At 41.2% G+C, this 25,063-nt stretch overlaps 1 protein-coding gene across 1 annotated transcript in view; it reads left to right on the top strand.

Annotated features, from left to right (window-relative positions):
• Positions 1 to 11,925, top strand: part of ERGIC3 (ERGIC and golgi 3) — a 42,460-nt gene extending 30,535 nt beyond the window's left edge. The window contains exons 8-13 of the mRNA XM_073606559.1: positions 3,143 to 3,174; positions 3,271 to 3,367; positions 6,754 to 6,818; positions 8,455 to 8,591; positions 8,688 to 8,743; positions 9,634 to 11,925. Of these exons, the coding sequence (XP_073462660.1) occupies positions 3,143 to 3,174; positions 3,271 to 3,367; positions 6,754 to 6,818; positions 8,455 to 8,591; positions 8,688 to 8,743; positions 9,634 to 9,713 (467 nt within the window). The 3' untranslated portion in view covers positions 9,714 to 11,925. The remainder of the gene's footprint in view (positions 1 to 3,142; positions 3,175 to 3,270; positions 3,368 to 6,753; positions 6,819 to 8,454; positions 8,592 to 8,687; positions 8,744 to 9,633) is intronic.
• The last annotated feature ends 13,138 nt before the right edge of the window (positions 11,926 to 25,063 follow it).

Raw genomic sequence — 25,063 nt, 5'->3', positions numbered from 1 at the left:
TTAGTTTGTCGCCACTGCACGTTTGTGCGCAATTTTAAAGCATGTCATGTTTGGTATCCATGTACTCGGCCTAAGATCATCTTTTTTATTTCATCAAACATTTGGGCAATATAGTGTGTTTTAGTGCATTAAAATGTAAAAAAGTGTGTTTTTTCCCCAAAAAATGCGTTTGAAAAATCGCTGCGCAAATACTGTGTGAAAAAAAAAAATGAAACACCCACCATTTTAATCTGTAGGGCATTTGCTTTAAAAAAAATATATAATGTTTGGGGGTTCAAAGTAATTTTCTTGCAAAAAAAAATTATTTTTTTATGTAAACAATAAGTGTCAGAAAGGGCTTTGTCTTCAAGTGGTTAGAAGTGTGGGTGATGTGTGACATACGCTTCTAAATGTTGTGCATAAAATGCCAGGACAGTTCAAACCCCCCCAAATGACCCCATTTTGGAAAGTAGACACCCCAAGCTATTTGCTGAGAGTCATGTTGAGTCCATGGAATAATTTATATTGTGACACAAGTTGCGGGAAAGAGACAATTTTTTATTTTTTTTATTTTTTTTTGCGCAAAGTTGTCACTAAATGATATATTGCTCAAACATGCCATGGGAATATGTGAAATTACACCCCAAAATACATTCTGCTGCTTCTCCTGAGTATGGGGATACCACATGTGTGAGACTTTTTGGGAGCCTAGCCGCGTACGGGACCCCGAAAACCAAGCACCGCCTTCAGGCTTTCTAAGGCCGTAAATTTTTGATTTCACTCTTCACTGCCTATCACAGTTTCGGAGGCCATGGAATGCCGAGGTGGCAAAAAAACCCCCCAAATGACCCCATTTTGGAAAGTAGACACCCCAAGCTATTTGATGAGAGGTATAGTGAGTATTTTGCAGACCTCACTTTTTGTCACAAAGTTTTGAAAATTGAAAAAAGAAAAAAAAAAAATTTTTTTTCTCGTCTTTCTTTATTTTCAAAAACAAATGAGAGCTGCAAAATACTCACCATGCCTCTCAGCAAATAGCTTGGGGTGTCTACTTTCCAAAATGGGGTCATTTGGGGGGGGTTTGTGCCACCTGGGCATTCCATGGCCTCCGAAACTGTGATAGGCAGTGAGGAGTAAAATCAAAAATGTACGCCCTTAGAAATCCTGAAGGCAGTGCTTGGTTTTCGGGGCCCCGTACGCGGCTAGGCTCCCAAAAAGTCCCACACATGTGGTATCCCCATACTCAGGAGAAGCAGCTAAATGTATTTTGGGGTGCAATTCCACATATGCCCATGGCCTGTGTGAGCAATATATCATTTAGTGACAACTTTGTGCAAAAAAAAAAAAAAAAAAAAAAAATTTGTCACTTTCCCGCAACTTGTGTCAAAATATAAAACATTCCATGGACTCAACATGCCTCAAAGCAAATAGCTTGGGGTGTCTACTTTCCAAAATGGGGTCATTTGGGGGGGTTTTATGTCATCTGGGCATTTTATGGCCTTCAAAACTGTGATAGGTAGTGAGGAGTAAAATCAAAAATGTACGCCCTTAGAAATCCTGAAGGCAGTGATTGGTTTTCGGGGCCCCGTACGCGGCTAGGCTCCCAAAAAGTCCCACACATGTGGTATCCCCATACTCAGGAGAAGCAGCTAAATGTATTTTGGGGTGCAATTCCACATATGCCCATGGCCTGTGTGAGCAATATATCATTTAGTGACAACTTTTTGTAATTTTTTTTTTTTTTTTTTTTTTTTGTCATTGTTCAATCACTTGGGACAAAAAAAATGAATATTCAATGGGCTCAACATGCCTCTCAGCAAATTCCTTGGGGTGTCTACTTTCCAAAATGGGGTCATTTGTGGGGGTTTTGTACTGCCCTGCCATTTTAGCACCTCAAGAAACGACATAGGCAGTCATAAATTAAAGGCTGTGTAAATTCCAGAAAATGTACCCTAGTTTGTAGACGCTATAACTTTTGCGCAAACCAATAAATATACACTTATTGACATTTTTTTTACCAAAGACATGTGGCCGAATACATTTTGGCCTAAATGTATGACTAAAATTGAGTTTATTGGATTTTTTTTAGAACAAAAAGTAGAAAATATCATTTTTTTTCAAAATTTTCGGTCTTTTTCCGTGTATAGCGCAAAAAATAAAAACGGCAGAGGTGATCAAATACTATCAAAAGAAAGCTCTATTTGTGGGAAGAAAAGGACGCAAATTTCGTTTGGGTACAGCATTGCATGACCGCGCAATTAGCAGTTAAAGCGACGCAGTGCCGAATTGTAAAAAGTGCTCTGGTCAGGAAGGGGGTAAAACCTTCCGGGGCTGAAGTGGTTAAAGCACACCTGTAATTTGCCCAGGCTGAGCAAAGCAACAGGTTCTCTGTAAAGTGTCCACTTGTTTTTTTTTAGCTGTGGGTGAATAATTTTGGGCAAAGTTTACCAGTTTGCTTTTGTGTAACTCTTTAGTTGTCCAGTGCTGGTGAGAAGCTCCCGCTGGAATTCCTGTCTCTATTTTGCGGTCCTATACTGCCTGTAACAAGGTTTAGGTTTCCTTACTTCCTGAATCTCTAATACTAGATAGGTAGGTAGATAGTTCATGGGAAACACTGGAGTCTTGTATAATTAATTACCTCTGCAGGTGGCTGGAGCTGAGAACTCATGTCCACAGATCTTACCTTCAGCCCGGGTTCACACCTATGCGAATTAGAGGTGCGTTTCCGCACCTCTAATTCGCATAGCAGGAGAATGTGACTGGCTCCCTATGGAGCCAGTTCACATATCTCCGGGGCGGCTGCGGTGCGCACTGCACAAAAACGCTGTGCGTCTTTGGCTGCGTTTCAGGGCCAAATTCAGGCATAGAATCGGCCCTGATTCGTCCCTGAAACGGTGAACAGGGACGCACAGCGCTCCTGTGCGATCCGCAGCCCGTTGTGGTGTGAACCCGGGCTCAGACTTCCTTAGACATGTAAGATACTGATGACTGGGTAAACCAGAGCTGAAATGTTCAGTTTAGGAGGACACATATCCTTATTGTGGTTTATAACCACTTACATAGCTCATGGTTCAAGAACTCTCTCTTATTTTATTCAAGTGGCTGTAACAACTTATTTCCTTTGTATGTTAGTGTATTAAGTCTTGTCTGTTTGCTTCTACAGTCCACGACTTACAGAGTTTTGGACTTGACAATGTAAGTTTGAGTTTTGTTATATTATCATTTTATTATTATCCCATTAATAGCTGTGATCTTCAGAATATATATTGACATTTCTTTTTTTTTTTTTAGATAAATATGACACATCATATCAAACATTTGTCATTTGGGAGAGATTATCCAGGTTTAGTGAACCCTCTTGATGGAACAAGTGTAACAGCTGTACAATGTAAGTACTTGCTTGCTACATACCTTCTTCAGTTTGTATATGGAGCTGTTCTGCATGATATCCTTCTCTTTTCACATGGTTATATAATTTACTATCCCAGGACTATGAAGATGACTGTGTGAGCCGCTTGTTTTGCTAGTTAGTGTGTTTGTGCAGTGGCAAAGTCCTGAGAGCTGCACAGAGTTTCATACAGCAGCATAGGGGCTATCGGCCTTAAAGTGGTTGTAAAGGCACAAGGTTTTTTTTTTCATCTTAATGCATTCTATGCATTAAGATAAAAAGCCTTCCGTGTGCAGCAGTCCCCCTAATACTCACCTGAGCCCCATCTCGGTTCAGCAATATGCACGAGTGCCTCGGGCGTCCTGTTGCTGTCAAAGTCAGTTATCCAATGAGGAGAGAGGGGGAGGGGTCGAAACGCAGCTCCCTGTCTGAATGAACACACGGAGCTGCGGTCTGGCTCGGGTGCCCCTATAGCAAGATGCTTGTTGTGGGGGCACTCGGCAGGAGGGAGGGGCCAGGAGCAGTGGCGAGGGCCCCGAGAAGGAGGATTGGGACTGCTCTGTGCAAAAGTATAACTTGTTTTGTTATTTTCAAAGAAAAAAAGACTTTAGTATCACTTTAAGCCTAGTACACACCAGTAGTTTTTTTTTTCCTTCAGCCCTGCAGGACTGAAGGAAAAAAACAGACAGCTCAGGTCGGAGCAGCTATTGGCTGAGGGCGCTGATCGGGAGTGGATCATCAGACCTTTTTCGGTCATGCCCCTTCGGCAGAAGCCAGCCAGACTTCAGTACACACAGGCCGAATGTCGGCCGGTTTCTGTTGAACCAGCCAATGCTGCCCAACATTCGGTCTGTGTGTGCTAGGCTTTAGTTAGGTTTTAGTGCAGTGTTTGTCTTTTTAGCATAGAGACCAGTGTACAGTAGACGCCAGTTATGTCACATTTTATTTGTACAGCTGCTTGGTTTTTAGATGTGTTCAGTCTGCTGTGTGTCTGTTTATAGTTAATAGTTATGCTAAAAAATATAATTTGTATTTAGCAAAGGATATATATATATAATATATTTTTTTTAACTTGACATTTCAGAATGCTGATGCTTTAAAAATTACTGTGTTTATTGTCGTATAACACTCACTTTTTCACCATGAAAATCGGGTGCAAATAGCATGTGCGTGTTATATGCCAATACTTCAATTTTAGATGCCTCGAAGGGGACAGGGAGGGGGGCGGGACGAGCGCCGTCAGATTACATACAGTGAGAATCTCCCGTTTACTTGGCAGCCTCTGTAATAGGAAGTCCCTTCTCCTGGGCCACCATTGGACCACTGTTCTGTCTATCATAGGAGATTCTCACTGTATGTAATCTGTCGGCGCTCGTCCTGCCCCCCTCCCTGTCCCCTCTAGGCTGCAGATTGACATCGATCGGGCTGCTCTGATGACAATGGTGAGGCTGCTGCATTGATGGCAGTGGTGAGGTTGCTGCATTGATGGCAGTGGTGAGGCTGCTGCATTGATGGCAGTGGTGAGGCTGCTGCATTGATGGCAATAGTGAGGCTGCAGATGGGCACTGACCCTTATTTTGCTTCAAAGCTCCTTATTTAAAATTTAAGTTTTTTTCCTAAAACTCCCCTCTTAAAATGAATATGCGTATTATACGCCTGTGCGTGTTATACGCCGATAAATACGGTAATTGTATTTCACATCCTTCTTTGTTGTTTATCTTGTTTCACATTGGGCTGTTTTTTGCTCTTGTGCTGACAGAACCTTTTCACACTGACTGTACATAGGAATAAATTCTGGAGAGGTGGATTGTACAGAGCATAAATAACTATGGTAGCATGGCATGGCAGCAGCTAAATTTGCAGACAGCAGAAATAATGAATATGCACACTGCTGTATTATGCAGAGTGTCACATGACCCACCACTCTATTGTTGATTACACCTCTACTTCCATTTTATTTTATTTTGGGGGGGGGGAGGGGATTGGGTAGAAATGAACTGTGGTGTTTTGTATTCATGTCCTTTGCTACATTTACTCCTTTTCATATTTTTAAAACCATCAGATATTGGACCTGAACTTTGCCAAATTAAAAATGAACATACATCTAAAACTGCAACAAACCATATGAACCTAAAACCAAAATCTTGTTTAGTTTTGAATAACGTAAGGAGGGATTAGAACCTCTGCATATTTTTCACAGCTGTGTCACATTACAGAGTCTGCCTTAACCTCCCTGGCGGTATGATTATTTCAGATTTTAGGTGCTGAAAGCGGTACAATTATTTTGCACAGAAATATGGCGTTTCATATTGTAGGCCTGTAATTCTTAGGAATAGTTCACTTAAATCTGTCCAAACAAGAGTCTAGTAGACATCCCGGGTATGATAAAGTTTGAAAAACGAAATAAAAAATTATAATATAATAAATAACTATAAATAATTAAAACACATAATAATATAATAATAATAAAAATTATATAATAATGTAATCAAATCAAAAACACTGAAATTTGCACAGTTGCAGAATTTTAGCTTTTATTACTTTTAGTGTTTGATGACGGATCTCCCCACAAATCACTATCGCTCAATTCTGCAAGTGATTATAATTTATTATCGCTTTTTTCTAGCTGGTCTAAAACCACTTTTGATGTAAAGAGACAGTTTTGGTTGCTATGGACAATCTCCAGTTTCCTGGCAGAAAGAACAGTTTTATATATATATAAAACTGCATGCAGGACACTGGACAGACCACTAGGGACAAAGGGGATGTGTCATTATTTGATACAGTACTGTAATCTGTAAGATTACAGTATGCTGTATCTATACTGTGTGTTTCACTTTTGAATTTACCGCCGAACTCCGTCCCCGTGCGTCGCAACGCTCGCAGGGAACGGAGCTCGGCACTGTGAATCGAGCGAGACACAGCGGCTCGCCGATCACAGCGGGGAGACATCGCAGGAACCAGGGGACAAGGTAAGTAATCTCTTCCTGGATCCTGCGATGCAAGCCCGAGTCTGGCTCGGGGATACCGCTTTTGGTATGTAAAATCCACCCCGAGCCAGACTCGGGAATACCGCCAGGGGGGTTAACTTTCTGTCACACAAATGTAACAGGAAGCAAAAGGAAATCTCTCCAATGTTCAGGGAAATCCCCTCTCAGACAATTTTCAATGTAACTGGTGTTTTTAATGGAAGATTTCCCTGCTTTTCCTGTTTAGGTGATACTTTTAATGTTTTGATTGTTGAATTCACTTTCCATCATTTTCTGTACTGGTGACAATAGAGGAAGTGACGCAATCCAGTAATCAATTACATGTTCAAAGAATGAGCAAACAGTTGCATTTGTTTAAACCTATTTTATTTCATGTTCCTATTTTTTTTTTCTTAGCTTCCATGATGTTTCAGTACTTTGTGAAAATTGTTCCCACAGTATATGTACAAATCGATGGAGAGGCAAGTAAAATCACTTCTCATTTTTGTACAAAAAACACACATAGTTACATAGTTAGTAAGGTTGAATAAAGACACCAGTCCATCCAGTTGCGAGAGTGCTACCCACTACACCACTGTGCCGCCCATATTTTTATTTTAACCTTTCTATTGCTGTAATAAACTGAACAGATCTTAGTAATTGTCTGACAACCAGTCTGGGCTGAAAGAGGAAGAGAATTGATTGGCTCTTTAATAGCTTAATGAGTAATATGATAAGTGTGGTAATTCATGGCAGTCAATCCACCTTTGACTGATGCACTATAGAAGTGGTTCTCGACCTCAGTCTCTCAAGTACCCCCAACAGGCCATGTTTGCAGGTTTTCCTTTTATCTTGCACAGGTGGTTAAAGAGTCAACGGCTTGGTATTTTGGACAGCTATTTTATCTAAGAGAAATTCCCAAAACATGGCCTATTGGGGTACTTGAGGACTGAGGTTGAGAACCACTGCACTATAGTGCACTGAAGTCTGGGTAAGTACAGTCGGTTACTGCACCTCATACATCTTCCTCGCTTTTTGGTGACTTTTTGCCTCTAGGTGTTGAAGTCAACATGACCTTCCGTAAAATATACCCAATGTAACAGTGCTGAAGTGCATCACTTTTATGGTGGCTGCAAGTTCCAATGCCAGTCTTGCCCCCAGGCTGTATATTAAACCTTACGTTCTGACCAAGTCCAGATTGGGCTTCCTTCTGATTTTTTTTGTTTTATTTTTAGTTGGCAAACAATCATTTTATATTGTGGGACTGCACTGAGTGTTTGGCTTACAGTGTGGCCCCATTGAACTCGGTGAGTGAGTTTAACAGGCAGTCCCGCCTCTCAAGCTCTGCAGCCTAAATTACCACAGTCGTGAAGCAAAGCATTGCAATGTGTATAGCCTTATCCAGCTGTATTTGAGATCCACGAGTCCATCTTATGTGAGGACTCAACCAGTATTAGTAAAAAAATTAGCAGCTTTATTATGAATAAAGCTGTGCATTTTTTACTAATGACGGTTGAGTCCTCGCATAAGAGTGTCTTGTGGATCGCTAATCCTCTTATTTATATGATGCTTCTTGTCTGAGGACCATACCAGAGATCTGTTTTTGGTGTGATGGTATACAGCCTTGGGGTATCCACATATGAGTCTTCCATCTCATTCAGAAGTTTAATACTGTTGAAATTTCCAGTATCCAGGCAGTAACATTTGCATGCAGTAAAGGAAAATGTCCTTTGTTTTAAGTGTACTTTCTGTGAAAGTAAATTAACCTGCCTCACAAACCTTCCTGAGCTAAAAAAAAAAAAAGCAAAGCACCCCACCCAGCTTGCATTGCTTTGTTTCATTCTCTGGCCAAAATCCTCCTGACGCCTGCAGCGAGCCTTCATACACTTCTACACGGCCGTCTGATACATCTCCAGTTTCTGGAGCAGCCAGCAGTGAAGAGGATTGAGCCAAAGGATAAACGTAAAGCCACGGTAATCTTTCTGAGGTTAGCAGCTATGGTGGGCAGGATAGTTTTAGCTCAGGAGTGCTGGGGAAGGATGAATAGTGCACTTTTACTGCAAGTACGCTTATCCTTTTAACATTGTCTATGTATTTCTTTGTATATCTCATATTTAGGTATTGCGCACCAATCAGTTTTCAGTGACCAGACATGAAAAAATTGCCAGTGGGCTGATTGGTGATCAGGGATTGCCCGGTGTGTTTGTGTTGTATGAGCTGTCTCCAATGATGGTAAAACTCACAGAGAAGCACAGGTGAGCCATATGAAAGTCCCCATGTGCACCCGCTTCCTTGGGATTATATTACGCACACTCGCTAAAATTCAAATCACCTTGTTCCGTGTTTTCCAGGTCACTTACCCATTTTCTAACTGGAGTGTGCGCCATAATTGGAGGAGTATTTACAGGTAAGTGTATATTGCATCTCTGCTTTATTATCTTGTATTTTGTGGAAGGACTTTCACCCTTTTTCAGAGCTAGACTTTTGATTACCCATTAGAGATGCTGTCTGTATGGGTGTTTGGGTTGATTTTCTTCCACAGGCCTATAATATAATGTAAATTGGTTGTTGGCAAGGTAGGAAAGGTATTTCAAGGTTGCAGGGCAAGCACCACCTGGCCCATGTGGTTCTCAGGCCTGAGGTTGGGCAGCAGGGCTGTGTTCTAATGAGCATGTAAACCCTATTGACCATAGAGCCTGTGTGTATATACTGTAGAAGTGTTGTAAGGACATTACATTTTATAAAGTGGTTGTAAAGGCTGAAGGTTTTTTACCTTTATGCATTCTATGCATAAAGATAAAAAACCTTCAATGTGCAGCTGCCCTCTCATACTTGCCTAAGTCCAATCTCGATCCAGTGATGTGCACGAGAGCCGAGGCTTTCCCAGGTCTCTCCCTCCTGTTTGGCTGAGATGCAGGAGCTATTGGCTCCCACTGCTATCAGTCACAGCCAGTGAGGTGGGAACGGGGTTGAGCTGCGTTCTCTGTCTTTTATGGACGCAGGTAGCCAGGTCGGGGGCAAGCATGCACGAATGCCCCCACAGCAAGCGGCTTGCTAATGGGGGCACTCAGCAAGTGGGAGGGGCCCGGAGCGCCAGCGGGGGACTCAAAAAAGAAGAGCGTGTTGCTTTGTGCAAAACCATTGTACAAAGCAGGTATGACATGTTTGTTATTTTTTTTAATAATGTCTATTCCTTTGCAATCACTTTAAGCTTGTTTGCTTTTTCCGTCTCTTTGTAACCAACCCTTCTAAAATAGGACTTTTTAAAATTAATTAATTCATTTTTTTTATATACAGTTGCAGGCCTCATTGACTCTCTCATCTATCACTCCACACGTGCCATTCAAAAGAAGATTGAACTCGGGAAAACAACATAAAGGAAAATTTGTCTTCCATCCCCAGCAACAGACCAGAGACTAGCCAGCTTGCTCATTTGTTTACAGATGGGGATGGGTAACCTTACTGACAGAGAATGTGTGCATTTGGACACACGCCACATTGTCCTTTATGAGAAATCTACCAAGAAATATATTTTCTAATGGTCAGAAGTTGGAGCCAGCATTGTTTCGCACAGAAATTTTATTAGGGTGAAATGCAAAATATCTTGGGCAGCCGTAAGGCGGTCCTTGGCACTTGTGCAGTCTTCATTTTAATCTTCCTTTGCGGTGTCCCAAATGAAAGGTGATGGTATTTACCAAACAATCTGGCTGGTCCACAAAACTTCTTGGTTGAAGAATAGAACTGGAGGTATCTTGCAGCCAGACCACACAGGTCACCAGCAGAGGACCGTGGACTTGCGGCAAATCAGACGCTGTATGCAGGTTTGCATTCTGTTGGAGCTTAAAAAGGAGGAAATCAATTGCTCTACAATGGCCTAATGAAGTATGGTTAGCAGTATCCCTGACCAGTAAAATATTCAGGAATTTTTAAAAAAAATCTTTTTGTCCTGTCTCTACTTGCAAGTGCACAGCTGATCTTGTGGAAATGTGTACAATTGTGCGAGATCCTTCTACGCAATCTCACAACACTTAACTGAGAATTGTACTGAATGTGTCTGACTCTAAGGATTCGCCTGGGTATTTATTGGGGTCATCTACTGCTAGTCTTATGTTTTCTCCTTTCTGAAGTCTTTTGTGAACATGTTTTTTTTTTTTTTTTTGTTCGCTTCAAGCTGTGTTGTGAATGGGAAATTTTGGCCCTTTTTCTATGGAAAATATTGCACAATGATATGTTTTTTTTCTGTCCATTAACTTGGCAAACACACATTAGAATGTGGTAGACAACCAGATACGGGAGCACTAAGCTATGATATCTGGTTGGGGGTATGGCACCTTGCCATTTTATTTGCAGCTTTATACAAGGAAGTGTGCAGTTCAAGTCTAATATTAATGTCCCATAGACTTGAATGAGACAACCTGTACTGCAGGAGCAACATTCTACTAAAGTCTCCCGGATGTTAGTGTGAGGACAGTCCTAGAAAATGCACAGTGGTCAATTTTCATTATCTCCTGGTGTTTGATGCACTTTTGCCATATTTTTCAGGAGGGGTGCAGATCAACAAATCTGCAGAATGTGTTTTATCTTCTCTCGGCATTTCTGTTATGTGGCAGAAGCCAGAGACAGGCAATTAGTATTTTTTTAAAAGTATGTTAGCAGTGGCATTCTTCATACAAGTCTTGGCACAAGTAACCTGTAAAACAGGGTATGCTTTAAAGGTAGAGTTATCCTTTAATTTATCCAACTCCCTGAGTGAAGCCTGTCTTTCAACATACTAGCCTTCCTCCCCTGTCCCAGCAATATTCAATGTGCAACAAAATTGTGCCCATTTATCCCTTCTTTTGCTGCACACACAGTACAAAGAGCATATTGCTGTGAAGAGTAAAGTGGTTTCATGGACAAATATGTGGGACCACCACATTTTCCTTTTAGTGCACATAGATTGGGTCCAGGTGAAAGTTGTTACTTGAATTCAATAGATCAGCTGATATTTATGAAGGGATGCAAAGAACGAATATAGGAAATTTAAAAGATTTTATGGATAATTTGGGACTGATAAACACTACAATAATGTATAATATTACACTTTATCATTATAACAGATTTAGGTAAATTTAAAGTAGACCATTAACTTATATCCCTTCCATCAAAACTATAAGCACAACACCTTTTTATAAAAGGAATATAAAAAGAAGGGCTGAAATATATTTACTGGGTAAAATGCTGCCCCAAGCTCCTTGTAGTGCTGGTTACAGGACCAGAAACCTAGACTTCTAGTCACACGAGATCTGTTGCGGTTTGGTGATTGTCCTGGTTTAGCAGATATTATGTGTGCAACTGCCTAGCGTGTGTCACCAGAGGAGCCGATATTTTAGACCTTCCTCTTTACCTTTTAGGACATTGCATACTTAGGTACGCACATGTTCTAAACAAGCAGTAAAACGCACTGTAGCTATAGGCATTGTGAAATAAAATGTCAAACTTAAAAACGGAGGCACGGAAATATATATATTATATATACACACAGTATCTCACAAAAGTGAGTACACCCCTCACATTTTTGTAAATATTTTATTATATCTTTTAATGTGTTAACACTGAACAAATTACACTTTGCTACAATGTAAAGTAGTGAGTGTACGGCTTGTATAACAATGTAAATTTGCTGTCCTCTCAAAATAACTCATCACAGCCATTAATGTCTAAACCGCTAGCAATAAAAGTGAGTACACCCCTAAGTGAAAATGTCCAAATTAAGCCCAAAGTGTCAATATTTTGTGTGGCCACCATTATTTTCCAGCACTGCCTTAACCCTCTTGGACATGGAGTTCACCAGAGCTTCACAGGTTGTCACTGGAGTCTTCTTCCACTCCTCCATGATGACATCACAGAGCTGGCGGATGTTAGAGACCTTGCGCTCCTCCACCTTCCATTTGAGGATGCCCCACAGGTGCTAAATAGGGTTTAGGTCTGGAGACATTCTTGGCCAGTCCATCACCTTTACCCTCAGTTTCTTTAGCAAGGCAGTGGTCGTCTTGGAGGTGTGTTTGGGGTCGTTATCATGTTGGATTACTGCTCTGTGGCCCAGGGAGGAGATCATGCTCTGCTTCAGTATGTCACAATACCTGTTGGCATTCATGGTTCCCTCAATGAACTGTAGCTCCCCAGTGCCGGCAGCACTCATACAGCCCCAGACCATGACACTCCTACCACCATGCTTGCCTGTAGGCAACATAAACTTAACTTTGTACTCCTCACCTGGTTGCCATCACACACGCTTGACACCATCTGAACCAAATAAGTTTATCTTGGTCTCATCAGACCACAGGACATGGTTCCAGTAATCCATGTCCTTAGTCTGCTTGTCTTCAACAAACGGTTTATGGGCTTTCTTGTGCATCATCTTTAGAAGAGGCTTCCTTCTGGGTCAACAGCCATGCAGACCAATTTGATGCAGTGTGCAGCGTATGGTCTGAGCACTGATAGGCTGACCCCCCACCCCTTCAACCTCTGCAGCAATGCTGGCAGCACTCATTCATCTATTTCCCAAAGACAACCTCTGGATATGACGCTGAGCACATGCACTCAACTTCTTAGGTCGACCATGGCAAGGCCTGTTCTCGGTGGAACCTGTCCTGTTAATCCGATTTATGGTCTTGGCCCCAATGCTGCAGCTCAGTTTCAGGGTCTTGGCAATCTTCTTATAGCCCTAGGCCAGTGATGGCGAACCTTGGCACCCCAGCTGTTTTGGAACTACATTTCCCATGATGCTCATGCACTCTGCAGTGTAGTTGATCATCATGGGAAATGTAGTTCCAAAACTTCTGGGGTGCCAAGGTTCGCCATCACTGCCCTAGGCTATCTTTATGTAGAGCAACAATCCTTTTTTTCAGTTCTTTGCCATGAGGTGCCATGTTGAATTTCCAGTGACCAGTATGAGTGATAACACCAAATTTAACACACCTGCTCCCCATTCACATCGGAGACCTTGTAACACTAACGAGTCACATGACACCAGGGAGAGAAAATGGCTAATCGGGTGCAATTTGGACATTTTCACTTAGGGGTGTACTCACTTTTTTTTGCCAGCGGTTTAGACATTAATGGCTGTGTATTGAGTTATTTTGAGGGGACAGCAAATTTACACTGTTATACAAGCTGTACACTCACTACTTTACATTGTAGCAAAGTGTCATCACATGGAAAGATGGAATAAAATATTTACAAAAATGTGAGGGGTGTACTCACTTTTGTGAGATACTGTGTGTGTAATAAATAAATGGAAAAAAAAATATATATATATATATATATATATATATATATATATATATATATATATATATATATATATATATATATATATATATATATATATATATATATATATATATATATATATATATATATATATATATATATATATATATATTTTCATTTATTTATGTTTTTTTTTTATTCTTCTACCAGAGCCAGTCTTCTTACAAACAATCAACAGGTGTTTCATAGCTGTTAGACTCTGACTGAAACAGGACTTTAGTTTTTGAGAATAAACTACTTCATAGTACAAACCGCTGGAGAGGTCAGGGATAGCGTCATTAAACCTGTTCCCACTGGCCATACGCATATATACAACTGCTGGACATTTAGGCCAAGCGGCCACATGTGTGCGTCCATGGGGAATGGCTTTTCTGTTCTGAGGGTGTGCTTACAAAACAGTACGTAAGATGTTACGGGCAGCTCCCAATGCTTACTTGTGATTGGCAGCTTCTGATAATGTGGCTGAAAGATCTGAATGCCCACCTCTTAAAGGGGCAGTGGCAGCAAAGGTGAAAACACTTTTACTGCTTGCTAAGAATATGTAAATAGTTTAAGATGGCTAAAAGTGCACCTGTTCCCAGAATAACATGTCTAATTACAATGAGGTGGGGGGAGATAAATGTAATTATAAGTCCATTTTAAAGTTTCTAAAATATCTTTGCATTAATGACTTGCAGTAAACTGTTTATCCAAGGGGCTGCACCTCTATGGAAGGCCTGAAGCCAGTCATCTATGAAGCTAGACTTGACAGTTTAAAAGGAGATTTAATGTCTCGTTTACTTAGAGCAAATAAATACCCTGTTAAAAATACATTTACATAATCTGTTTATCCTGACAAAAGATTTATTATTCTGTTTAGTCAGTTTTGATTCAGACAATGATGCTAGACAGCACAGCCAGGTACTTGAACTTCACTGCAAAAGCAGTACAGTATGGTCTAGATTAGAATGTACTCCCAGCCTACTGTTTGGAAAATTAATAAACAGCAGTAATTAGGACATCGTTTTCTGCTGTCCCCATATGTGCAGGGCAGCCGAGTTCCAGTGCTGCTCGTCAAGATGGATTCAAATACTGCACGAGTTGCATTCTAAAAAAAACACATTTAGTGCCTGTAGTAACGGACTTATTTTCATGCATCAGAAATGCTTGTCCCCTTCTACAAGTGGATGGAAATGTAAAAGTAGCTTGATACAGCTTAAGAGGTCAAACACACAATTAACTGTGAATGATATCAGAAGTGACTTGGACTTATCTCAGATGAAGGCTGAATGCACCATTAAGCACACTGTACTTAATGATTTATTTTATTTTTTGGTAAATAAGTACATAACGTCATTATTAGATTTTTTATTTTTTTTTAATTTTTTTTTTTTTTTTAAGACTGTCAAACAGTTTCCCAACTGTTTTCCAGTCAAGGCCCCCTTTAACATTTGCACAATCACGAGGCACCCCCTTCTAAAGTGTAATAAAAAAAAAAAAAATACTTTACATTTAACAGGGACATCCACACACATAAGACACCCAACATTAGAGGGGATTTATTCTTTCAAATACACTTTTGCACACTACTACTGACTAATATTCCAGCATTTTATTCCTTATTTTCTCTTTCCTACTGCTGACACGGTGTGTGGGGGGTCAAACAAGGATGCTTTGCAGGCGCCCAATGTCCTTATTCAACCAATGACCTCAGCAGGTATTAGGATGGTGGCAGCTGGCTTGCATGGTGCCCAAGGTTGTGAATGTTGCACAATGAAAATCTGTGGCTTTGTGTAACAAAAAGCAGGTCTGATCCACCCCACTGCCTTTTACCAAATTTTGGCATTTTTTTTAGGCCTTTTGCTAAGGCACATCTGAAAAACCCAGAAAGCACCCTTGAAAAAAAAGTTGGTGTAGAGTTCTACTTTAGTTACTGCCTATTGCACCTCCCCCCCCCCCCCCTTTTTATTTCATGGAACAGGGCACATTTGTACACATCTAGTTATTAATGAGGTGCAATACTGGTAACCAATTTCTGGTAACTAAGAGTAGCCAATCAGTACTTATCTATTAGTTACTGTACTTTCTATTTTTTTTGGTTGTTTTACAGGATAATGGTGCTGAGAATATAATGGCTGCCCACATATTTTTCTCACTGCAGGTTACATTTAAGCAGTAATATAACGTAACAATTTAATTTTAGATCATTGTTCACTGTGTGTGTTTGCTGCACACATTGATGCTGAGCTATGACAAGAGAGAAAACAATACAGACTGAGCTAGTCCCAATTTTAACCAATCAGGTGCTGAATTCCAACCAATAACTTTTATTTAAAAAAAATGATGGTTGGTATCTAGATAACACAGTTTTAGTTAGTTTGGAACTTGTAAACTTCCCTAGGCTCCCCTCAGTACCTCCTGCAAACCTAGAAGCCTAGGAGTTTGGTCACTTGTACTCTGCTGAAAGGCTAAAACCAGCCAATTCTAAACTCCTCATCCATTCAACAGAGATCATGTGGTAAAATGTTACATCTTCCACAACCATCACTGGGGGTGGGATGTCCCTAAAGTGATGTTTTCTCTAGGCGAGACAATTATTATAGTCTATACCAGGGATATGCAATTAGCGGACCTCCAGCTGTTCCAAAACTACAAGTCCCATCATGCCTCTGCCTCTGGGTGTCATGCTTGTGGCTGTCAGAGTCTTGCTATGCCTCATGGGACTGGAGGTCTGCTAATTGCATATCCCTGGTCTATACCATCATTTATCCCTGAAAGATTCTTGACATTAGCTTTTTTTTTTTTTTTTTTTTTTTTTTATAAATATAGGTCCACCTTAACTAACTTAATTTAAACTACTAAGGTTAGTTTGAGGGCTTCCATTGTTGACCTTCTGAAAATGCTGTTATAATGACCTGCTGCTTTTTGTACCTTAACCACTTCCTGTCCAGGGCAATTTTTTTATTTTTCACACACCTTAATCAACATTTTTGCTGGAAAATTACTTAAGCCTCCCCCAAATATATATATATTTTGAATGCAGAGATCATGGAGAATAAAATGGTGGCTGTTGCACATGACATTTGTGCAGCCCTTTTAATCAAATGCAATTTGTTTTAGGGAAAAAATAAAATAAATAAAATGCACTAAAAAGTTTATTTTTAGTGCACACAAACACAATATGATATACCCCTTCACCTGTGCGGCGACTGGTATTTTCCTGCACCTGATCAACACCAGTTGCTGCAAAATCACACCACAAAGTTCATGTGTGCGGTGCAGAAAAATGTAGCACATTGGCTGGTGTGAACTTTTTATTTTTTATAAACCTTTATAGGCAAATGATCATTGAACTGCCCACTCACCACCCTGGAGTGTTTTTGTGTGTGGCTAGTGTGAATTGATTATAAGTCACTGGTCCAGAATAAGGGTGCAAAGCATTGTAAAGTCTATGCTAAAAATGATTAGTACATAAGGTACCTGTATCCCAAAATACTATACAGGAAGGAATTTGACTGAGGCAATGCGGACCTTTTATAGTACCACCATAGCCCCAACACCACTTTTTATATGAATTAAAAACATATTTTATTACAAAACTAGAAAATATTGTAGACCATAAATCATGCCTGATTATACTATTTCTCCAGGCACAATTTATTATCTACAATATTTTAGAGTTTTGTACTAAAATACCACACATCAGATGCAATATAAAAAAAATTATTAAAGGGAGCTCAGAGCTTCAGGATAGAACAGACAATGTCTCTATAAAAACAAAAGTCCAATGATGATGTTGATGGCAGTGATAATGATGTTTCTTCAATACTTAGGGCTGCAAGTTACAGATAGAAGCAATCTCAATGAAACACAAGCAGAAAAAAAAAGGCGCCTCTAAGTGTAGAAGTTAAATCAGTTTAGTAGCCCCAGTGGGATTGAAAACACAAAATCAGAAGGTAAAGAAAGCACATCATGGAAGATGGTTGGGGTGGTAGGTTATTCAGCATCGGAGGGGTTCACAGCGGAAGGAAATCCCAAGGCTGTTTGTGTGTCACATCAAATCCAGTCAGAGTCAGCAGTGGAGTATCCAGGAAGCTGAGGCCGCCGGCGGAAGTGACGTAGTCCGAGACCTATCATAGGTTGATAAAGGAACCAGAGTTCCGAAACGCGTCCCTTTCTTATGACCTCGTCCGGTTTGTGGTCCAGGCTGGTTCCTGTCCCTCAGTGCTGACATTTCCAGGTCCTCTCTTCCTGGTCTCTGACTACGTCACTCCCAGCGTCCTAGATACTCCGCTGCTGACTCTGACTGGATTCGGTGTGACAACACACAAACAGCCTTGGGATTTCCTTCCGCTGTGAACCCCTCCGATGCTGAATAACCTACCACCAAACCATCTTTCATGATGTGCTTTCTTTACCTTCTGATTTTGTAAGTGTTTTTAATTCCGCTGGGGATATTAAACTGTTTTAACTTCTACACTTAGAGGCGCCTTTTTTTCTGCTTGTGTTTCATAGAAAAAGTGGTGTTATGTCTATGGTGGTACCATAAAATTCTGTATTGCCTCAACCAAATTCCTTTTTATAAAGTGTGCAAATCAGAAAATCAAATCAGCCAGGCATCTCCTATTTTCAGAAGGAATCCTCACTGGCTCCGTATTTCCCCCCTGATTGTTTTTCTTTTAATCCTCAACCATAAAAGACTTCCTCTCTATATTAAAAATATTATTTCCTAGTCCTTTTTAAAGACCTCTTCCAGCTGTCTACCATGTTGATCATAGGCAGGGAAATTTGCCAAATATCCAGCGACGATTTTTATTTTAATTCTTGTGGGGTGTTTTATGGGGAGTGATTGTGTCAAACGTTGATGAACTTCATTAAATGATTTTATTTAAATACAGTTCTGATGTGTTTCTTGTCATTTCTTTTCGTCCCATCCAAATGGACCTGTCCTGTAGTATTGAAGACATTTTACTACTTATACTAGTGACTTCTTCAGCTCTAAAGAGTGACAGGAACATACACTGGTAATTATAGACAGGTAACTCAATCACCATGAGGTCATGCAACGTGTGGATCTTGATTGTCCAAAAACATGACCGGAGGTAACATAAATTTGGAACTGTACTGGGATCTCTGCAGTATCCAGTCCAGAAGTCTTTTTTTTTTTTTTTTTTTTACCCCTCTCAGTTCTTCCCCTAAGAATACAGAACATCGTCCCCTATCTTTGAAAGATTTAGGGGGGTGCAATTGTGTAGTCAAGCAAGACAACCAGGCAAGGCTAATAGCACAATTTGCAAAACCACTGCATAACATTTTTTTTTTTTTTTCAAAAAAAAAAAACAAACAAAAAAAAAAAAAAAAAAAACCCCTTTAGACCACTTTAGAAAAATGAGTGAATCACACAAACAGGAAATTGTAGTTATCCTTCGCAGGTATATTATATAAACACTGAAATGAAAACAATACACAACTCAAACTGGTTACATAGTAGGTGAGGTTGAAAAAAGACACAAGTCCATCAAGTCCAACCTATGTGTGTGATTATATGTCAGTATTACATTGTATATCCCTGTATGTTGCGGTCATTCAGGTGATTATCTAATAGTTTCTTGAAGCTATCAATGCTCCCCGCTGAGACCACCGCCTGTGGAAGGGAATTCCACATCCCTGCCGCTCTTACAGTAAAGAACCCTCTACGTAGTTTAAGGTTAAACCTCTTTTCTTCTAATTGTAATGAGTGGCCACGAGTCTTATTAAACTCTCTTCTGCGAAAAAGTTTTATCCCTCTTGTGGGGTCACCAGTATGGTATTTGTAAATTGAAATCATATCCCCTCTCAAGCGTCTCTTCTCCAGAGAGAATAAGTTCAGTGCTCGCAACCTTTCCTCATAACTAAGATCCTCCAGACCCTTTATTAGCTTTGTTGCCCTTCTTTGTACTCGCTCCATTTCCAGTACATCCTTCCTGAGGACTGGTGCCCAGAACTGGACAGCATACTCCAGGTGCGGGCGGACCAGAGTCTTGTAGAGCGGGAGAATTATCGTTTTATCTCTGCAGTTGATCCCCCTTTTAATGCATGCCAATATTCTGTTTGCTTTATTAGCAGCAACTTGGCATTGCATGCCATTGCTGAGCCTATCATCTACTAGGACCCCCAGGTTTCCTAGATTCCCCCAGAGGTTCTCCCCCCAGTGTATAGATTGCATTCATATTTTTGCCACCCAAATGCATTATTTTACATTTTTCTACATTGAACCTCATTTGCCATGTAGTCGCCCACCCCATTAATTTGTTCAGGTCTTTTTGCAAGATTTCCACATCCTGCGGAGAAGTTATTGCCCTGCTTAGCTTAGTATCGTCTGCAAATACAGAGATTGAACTATTTACCCCATCCTCCAGGTCGTTTATGAACAAATTAAATAGGATTGGTTCCAGCACAGAACCCTGGGGGACCCCACTACCCTTTGGTTGACAAAGCTGAGGGTTTATTTCACCAGTTACATTCCAAGTCCATTTTCTAGCTATAGTGTAAACATTTAAAGAGGAATTAAACCCTGGACCAAACTACCTTTATCAGTGGTGGGACAAGCAAACTTAATAAAAATGATTTGGGCTCCTCAGCAACTTTATGTCTATGTGGGTTTCCCTTAAATGCGTTAAAGAGATAGACTGTTTATTCCGCATAATATGGAAAGGTCAGCATCCTGAGATCAAACTCTCAACGCTTCAATTGCCCAAAGATGAGGGGTGATTGGCGGTGCCTCAAACAAGACCGTACTTCATGGAAGCTCAACTTCAGCACTTTGCTGGATGGGGAGTGACGAACTGGGAAGACTCCATACAGACTAGACTGCTTCTGTGTCGTCTTTCCCGTTATATTTTTGTAGCCCAACTGGAGTCAGGAGCTTTTGCCCATGTTCTTCACAGCCCAACGCAGATGCTCATGCACAAAAGTTTTGCAAGAGATGAGACGCATTATGAAATATGACGGTATCTCAGTGTATGCACCGCTATGGGGAAATATGAGGAGTTACGTAAATTGGTGGGATTTGAGCACCTGGGGATTCACTATATTAAATCTTTCTTTAAGAATTTAGGCCAAAATGGATTCTGTAACATTTGGTGAAAACAACTAAAATCAGTGTACATTCGTCTGTAGGAAAGTCCAAAACTATGGTATATCTCTGAAATTTGTTCAATTCTGATGTACTGATGGCCTATCTCATTTCTTCGGGCCCAAAAAATGCCAGGACAGTACAGATATCCCCCAAATGATCCTTTTTTTTGGATAGAACACAGCCCAAGGTATTTAGGAAGAGGCATGGTGAGTTTTCTGAAGTTATTTTTTGGCATACGTTTTTGGAAAATTAAAGCGGGGGTTCACCCACACCGCCAAAAAAAAAAAAATATTAAAAGCCAGCAGCTACAAATACTGCAGCTGCTGACTTTTAATACACGGCCACTTACCTGTCCCAGGGTCCAGCGATGTCGGCAGGGGACGCCGAGAACCCGCTCGGTTCTCGGCAGCTGCCGCCGCCATCCTAGGTGGGGGAATCAGGAAGTGAAGCGTTGCGGCTTCACTTCCCGGATCCCTACTGCGCATGCGCGAGTCGCGCTGCGCGTCCCTAGTGGTCCCCGCTCTCTCCTGGGAGCTGTGTGTTCCCAGCAGACAGCGCGGTCGGGACGGGAAGAGGCATAGACTCCCATGGGAGTCTATGCCGGAAGTGGGTGCAAATATCTGTCTTAGACAGGTATCTGCACCACCCTCCCCCCTGAAAGGTGCCAAATGTGACACCGGAGGGGGGGGAGGGTTCCGAAAAGCGGAAGTTCCATTTTTGTGTGGAACTCCGCTTTAAGACTTTTTTTTTTTCACCAGTGCAGTACAGAATCATCATAAAAGTTTTTTTTTTTTCCACGATTTTTATTTAAACACACTTTTTGACCAGAGCAATATAATGTTACCATGGTAACATTGTTCTACTCTGGAGAAGATTTATTTATTTTTTTTATACACATTAGGTTTGCATATAGCAGCGCATTACATTGCTATATGCAAGCATTTTACTGAACAAAAGCGATTCATTCGGTTTGTTTTGTTGTGCTTGGGTGTGATTGGTCAGAGCTAATCACATGGTACAGATGGGCATGTGATCACACTGACCAATCACAGCTAGCAACACAATTGTATACAATGGATGGCTTGAAAGGAAGCCTTGTATTGTCTTTTTGTAAACAATTCACCAGTACATGTGCTGGTCAAGGAAAAAAAAGGGGGGTAATCCTGATTAAAAGAAACAATTCTTCTGTCACCAAAGGTGCTGCAGCTCTCTTGTTAATCCACTGGGTGGTGGAAATGGATCTATACAAGCAAAGAAGAGGAAAAGAGCACGACCGCCCTAGTGTAATACTGTTTATTTGAGCAAATGAGAAAACTTTCCATAAGTTGCACTCACATTTTGAAAGCACCTGTACAGGCATGCAGTACTCACGTACTCCCCTCCCGGATGGTCACTGTAAGAAGTGTCGATGGACGAGGAACATTTAACCTCCCCCGTATCAGATGTCAGATCACAAGCCGCCCGACATTACCTCCGGCGCGCACTGCACCTGGGCCAGCCTGCATCACGCTGTGATGATCTGACCCACTGAAGGGGGGAGAGCCGATGGAGACCAAATACATCAGCCCGCGGGGTTTCTATGACAACACATTTCAGAGGCTCTTCTTTATCAAGTCACTTTCATCATTTGCTCTAATAAACAGTATTACACTAGGGTGGCCATGCATTCTTTTCCTTTATATATCCATTGTTTCCAACTGTCATGTGACCTGCTGTAATTGGTCACATGGTACTGGCAGCGAGCCAATACAGTGATCAGTCTTCAGCTGTGTCTGGTGGATGCAGCCGTTGACAGGCCGCACGTTATCCGGGAGGGCATCATGCGACGTCCACCCAGATCGACGAGAGGTTCCCACCAGAATCATTATGCCATAGGCCAAGCAGGAATCAATTTATAGCACGTAAAACCATTGCTCTAAGTTGGTTATCTCCTAGGCCTCCCACTCATGAAGAATGGCAGCTCCAGGTCAATGACACGATTTTGAAAGAACAACAGATCTACCGAAATAAGGGCACATCCAACAAATTGCATAAACTTTGGGAGCCACGACTAGGTATACCAGGCCTAAAACCCTTTTCGCTGGTCTCTTACAGTTCGTTACAATTCTGATATAGAGTAATATGCATCAGCTGCATATGGCTGTGGGTAGTCCCCAAGTTTCTAATTGTCTGGTGACATAAATAGCCTAGTCGATATGGCACGGTATGATGACTTAAAGTTGTGGCCAGGTGTACTACAGACGTTTGTGTGTGACTGTTGTATGTGACTGTTTGCCGGTAGAGGGCCTTGTATGTTCTCAGTGGAATTGGTTGCTTCCTAATGTTTCATCACATGCTAAGCCTTTAGTATGATTCCAAAGGTTACTACAGGATTAGAGATATTGTAAGATCTTCTATAAGGTTTCTAGGGACTAATATTTATGCTGCTTGTTCAAAGCTTAAATGTCAGACAGTTGGAAGCTTATTTGTATACTGTGATGGCATTTGAATTGTGGTTGCTTTTTTTTTTTTTTTTTTTAATTGCTTTTTTCTATAAGGCCCCTTTCACGCGATCAGCCCGCAAAGATCCCCCTATCCGTTTTTTTCAGGCGGATCTGAGCAGGCCACCCATTGACTTGTATGGGCAGGCAGATGTCAGCAGAGACATGTCCGCAGACACCTACCTGCCATCCGACAAGATCTGCTGAAACCAGACGGATAGCTAAACGTTCACCATCCATCCAGCGGATCGGATGAAAAGGACAGGTTGTCCATTTTCATCCAATCTCACCATAGAGGACAGTGGGGCTCTGACCGGTCAGTTCCTGCACTGTGAGCAGAGACGGACCTGTCATCTGCCGGCTCAGCGGGGATCAACTGAGCGATCCCCCGCTAAGCTAGTGGAGTCCACTGAGTGGATCCACCCCATGTGAAAGGGGCCTAAAACTCCGCCCCATGTGATAGGGGCCCAAGACTGAAAATTTCAATAAAAATTGAAAAAAAAAAAAAAAAAAAAAAAAAGTAGCATTCCAGTCAAATCCTAACTATACAGTGAGGAAAATAACTATTTGATCCTCTGTAGATTTTATAAGTTTGCCCACTTACAAAAGAAATGAAGGGTCTATAATTTTTATCATAGGTGTATTTTAAATAATAGAGACATAAATAAATAAATCACGATACCAATGTAAAATAAGTATTTGATCCCCTACCAACCAACAATAACTCTGGCTCCCAGACTGGCTACAGTGTGTACTCATGTTGTACACAGATTAAGCTGGCCATACACCATACAATTTTCTTGTTCAATTTTCTTTAGATTTACCTTCAACTGTGTAATAGAAGGGCCTGCCTGATTGCATGCAAATTGAAAGTGTTTAGGTTTGAACTCCTATTAGATGGTTTTGGTAAATCTAAAGGAAAGTTTCACAAGAAAATTGTATAATGTATGGCCAGCCTTAGTCCGATCAATTTAAGAAGGTGCTCCTAATGACAACTCGTTATGTGTATAAAATACACCTGTCCGCAGAATCTTTCTTCCATTCAAACCTCACCATCATGGGCAAGACCAAAGAGCTGTCAAAGAATGTCAGAGACAAGAGATTGTAGACCTGCACAAGGCTGGAATGGGCTACAAGGCCATCAGCAAGAAGCTTGCTGAGGAGACAACTGTTGGAGCAATTATTCACAAATGGATGAAATACAAAACCACCATAAATTGCCCTCAGTTTTGAGCTCCATGCAAGATTTCACCTCATGGGGTAAGGATGATCATGAGAAAAGTGAGAGATCAGCCCAGAACTGCACAGGAGGAACTTGTGAATGATCGCAAGGAAGTTGGTACCACAGTCACCAAACTATTGGCAACACAATAGGCCACCATGGATTGAAATCCTGCAGTGCCCGCAAGGTCCCCCTCCTCAAGAAGGCACACAAACAGGCCCGTCTGAAGTTTGCCAATGAACATCTAATTGATACAGAGGATTGGGTGACAGTGCTGTGGCCAGATGAGACCAAAATTTAGCTCTTTGGCATTAACTCAACTTGCCGTGTTTGGAGGAAGAAAAATGCTAACTAATGACCCTAAGAACACAATCCCTATAGTCCAGCACAGAGGTGGAAACATGCTTTGGGGCCGTTTCTCTGCTAAAGGTACCGGCTGGCCTTGCTGCATAGAGGGGCCTATGAATGGGGCCATGTATTGTAAAATCTTGGATGAGAACCTTCTTCCCTCAGCCAGAACACTGAAGATGGGTCATGGATAGGTCTTCCAGCATGACAATGACCCAAAACATACCACTAAGGCAACAAACGAGTGGCTCAAGAAGAAACACATTA

The sequence above is a fragment of the Aquarana catesbeiana genome, linkage group LG12 (genome assembly GCF_042186555.1).
Source record: "Aquarana catesbeiana isolate 2022-GZ linkage group LG12, ASM4218655v1, whole genome shotgun sequence".
NCBI classification, from domain to species: domain Eukaryota; kingdom Metazoa; phylum Chordata; class Amphibia; order Anura; family Ranidae; genus Aquarana; species Aquarana catesbeiana.
The sequence above is the reverse complement of the archived record's forward strand: the minus strand, read 5'-3'. Positions and strand labels throughout refer to the sequence as shown.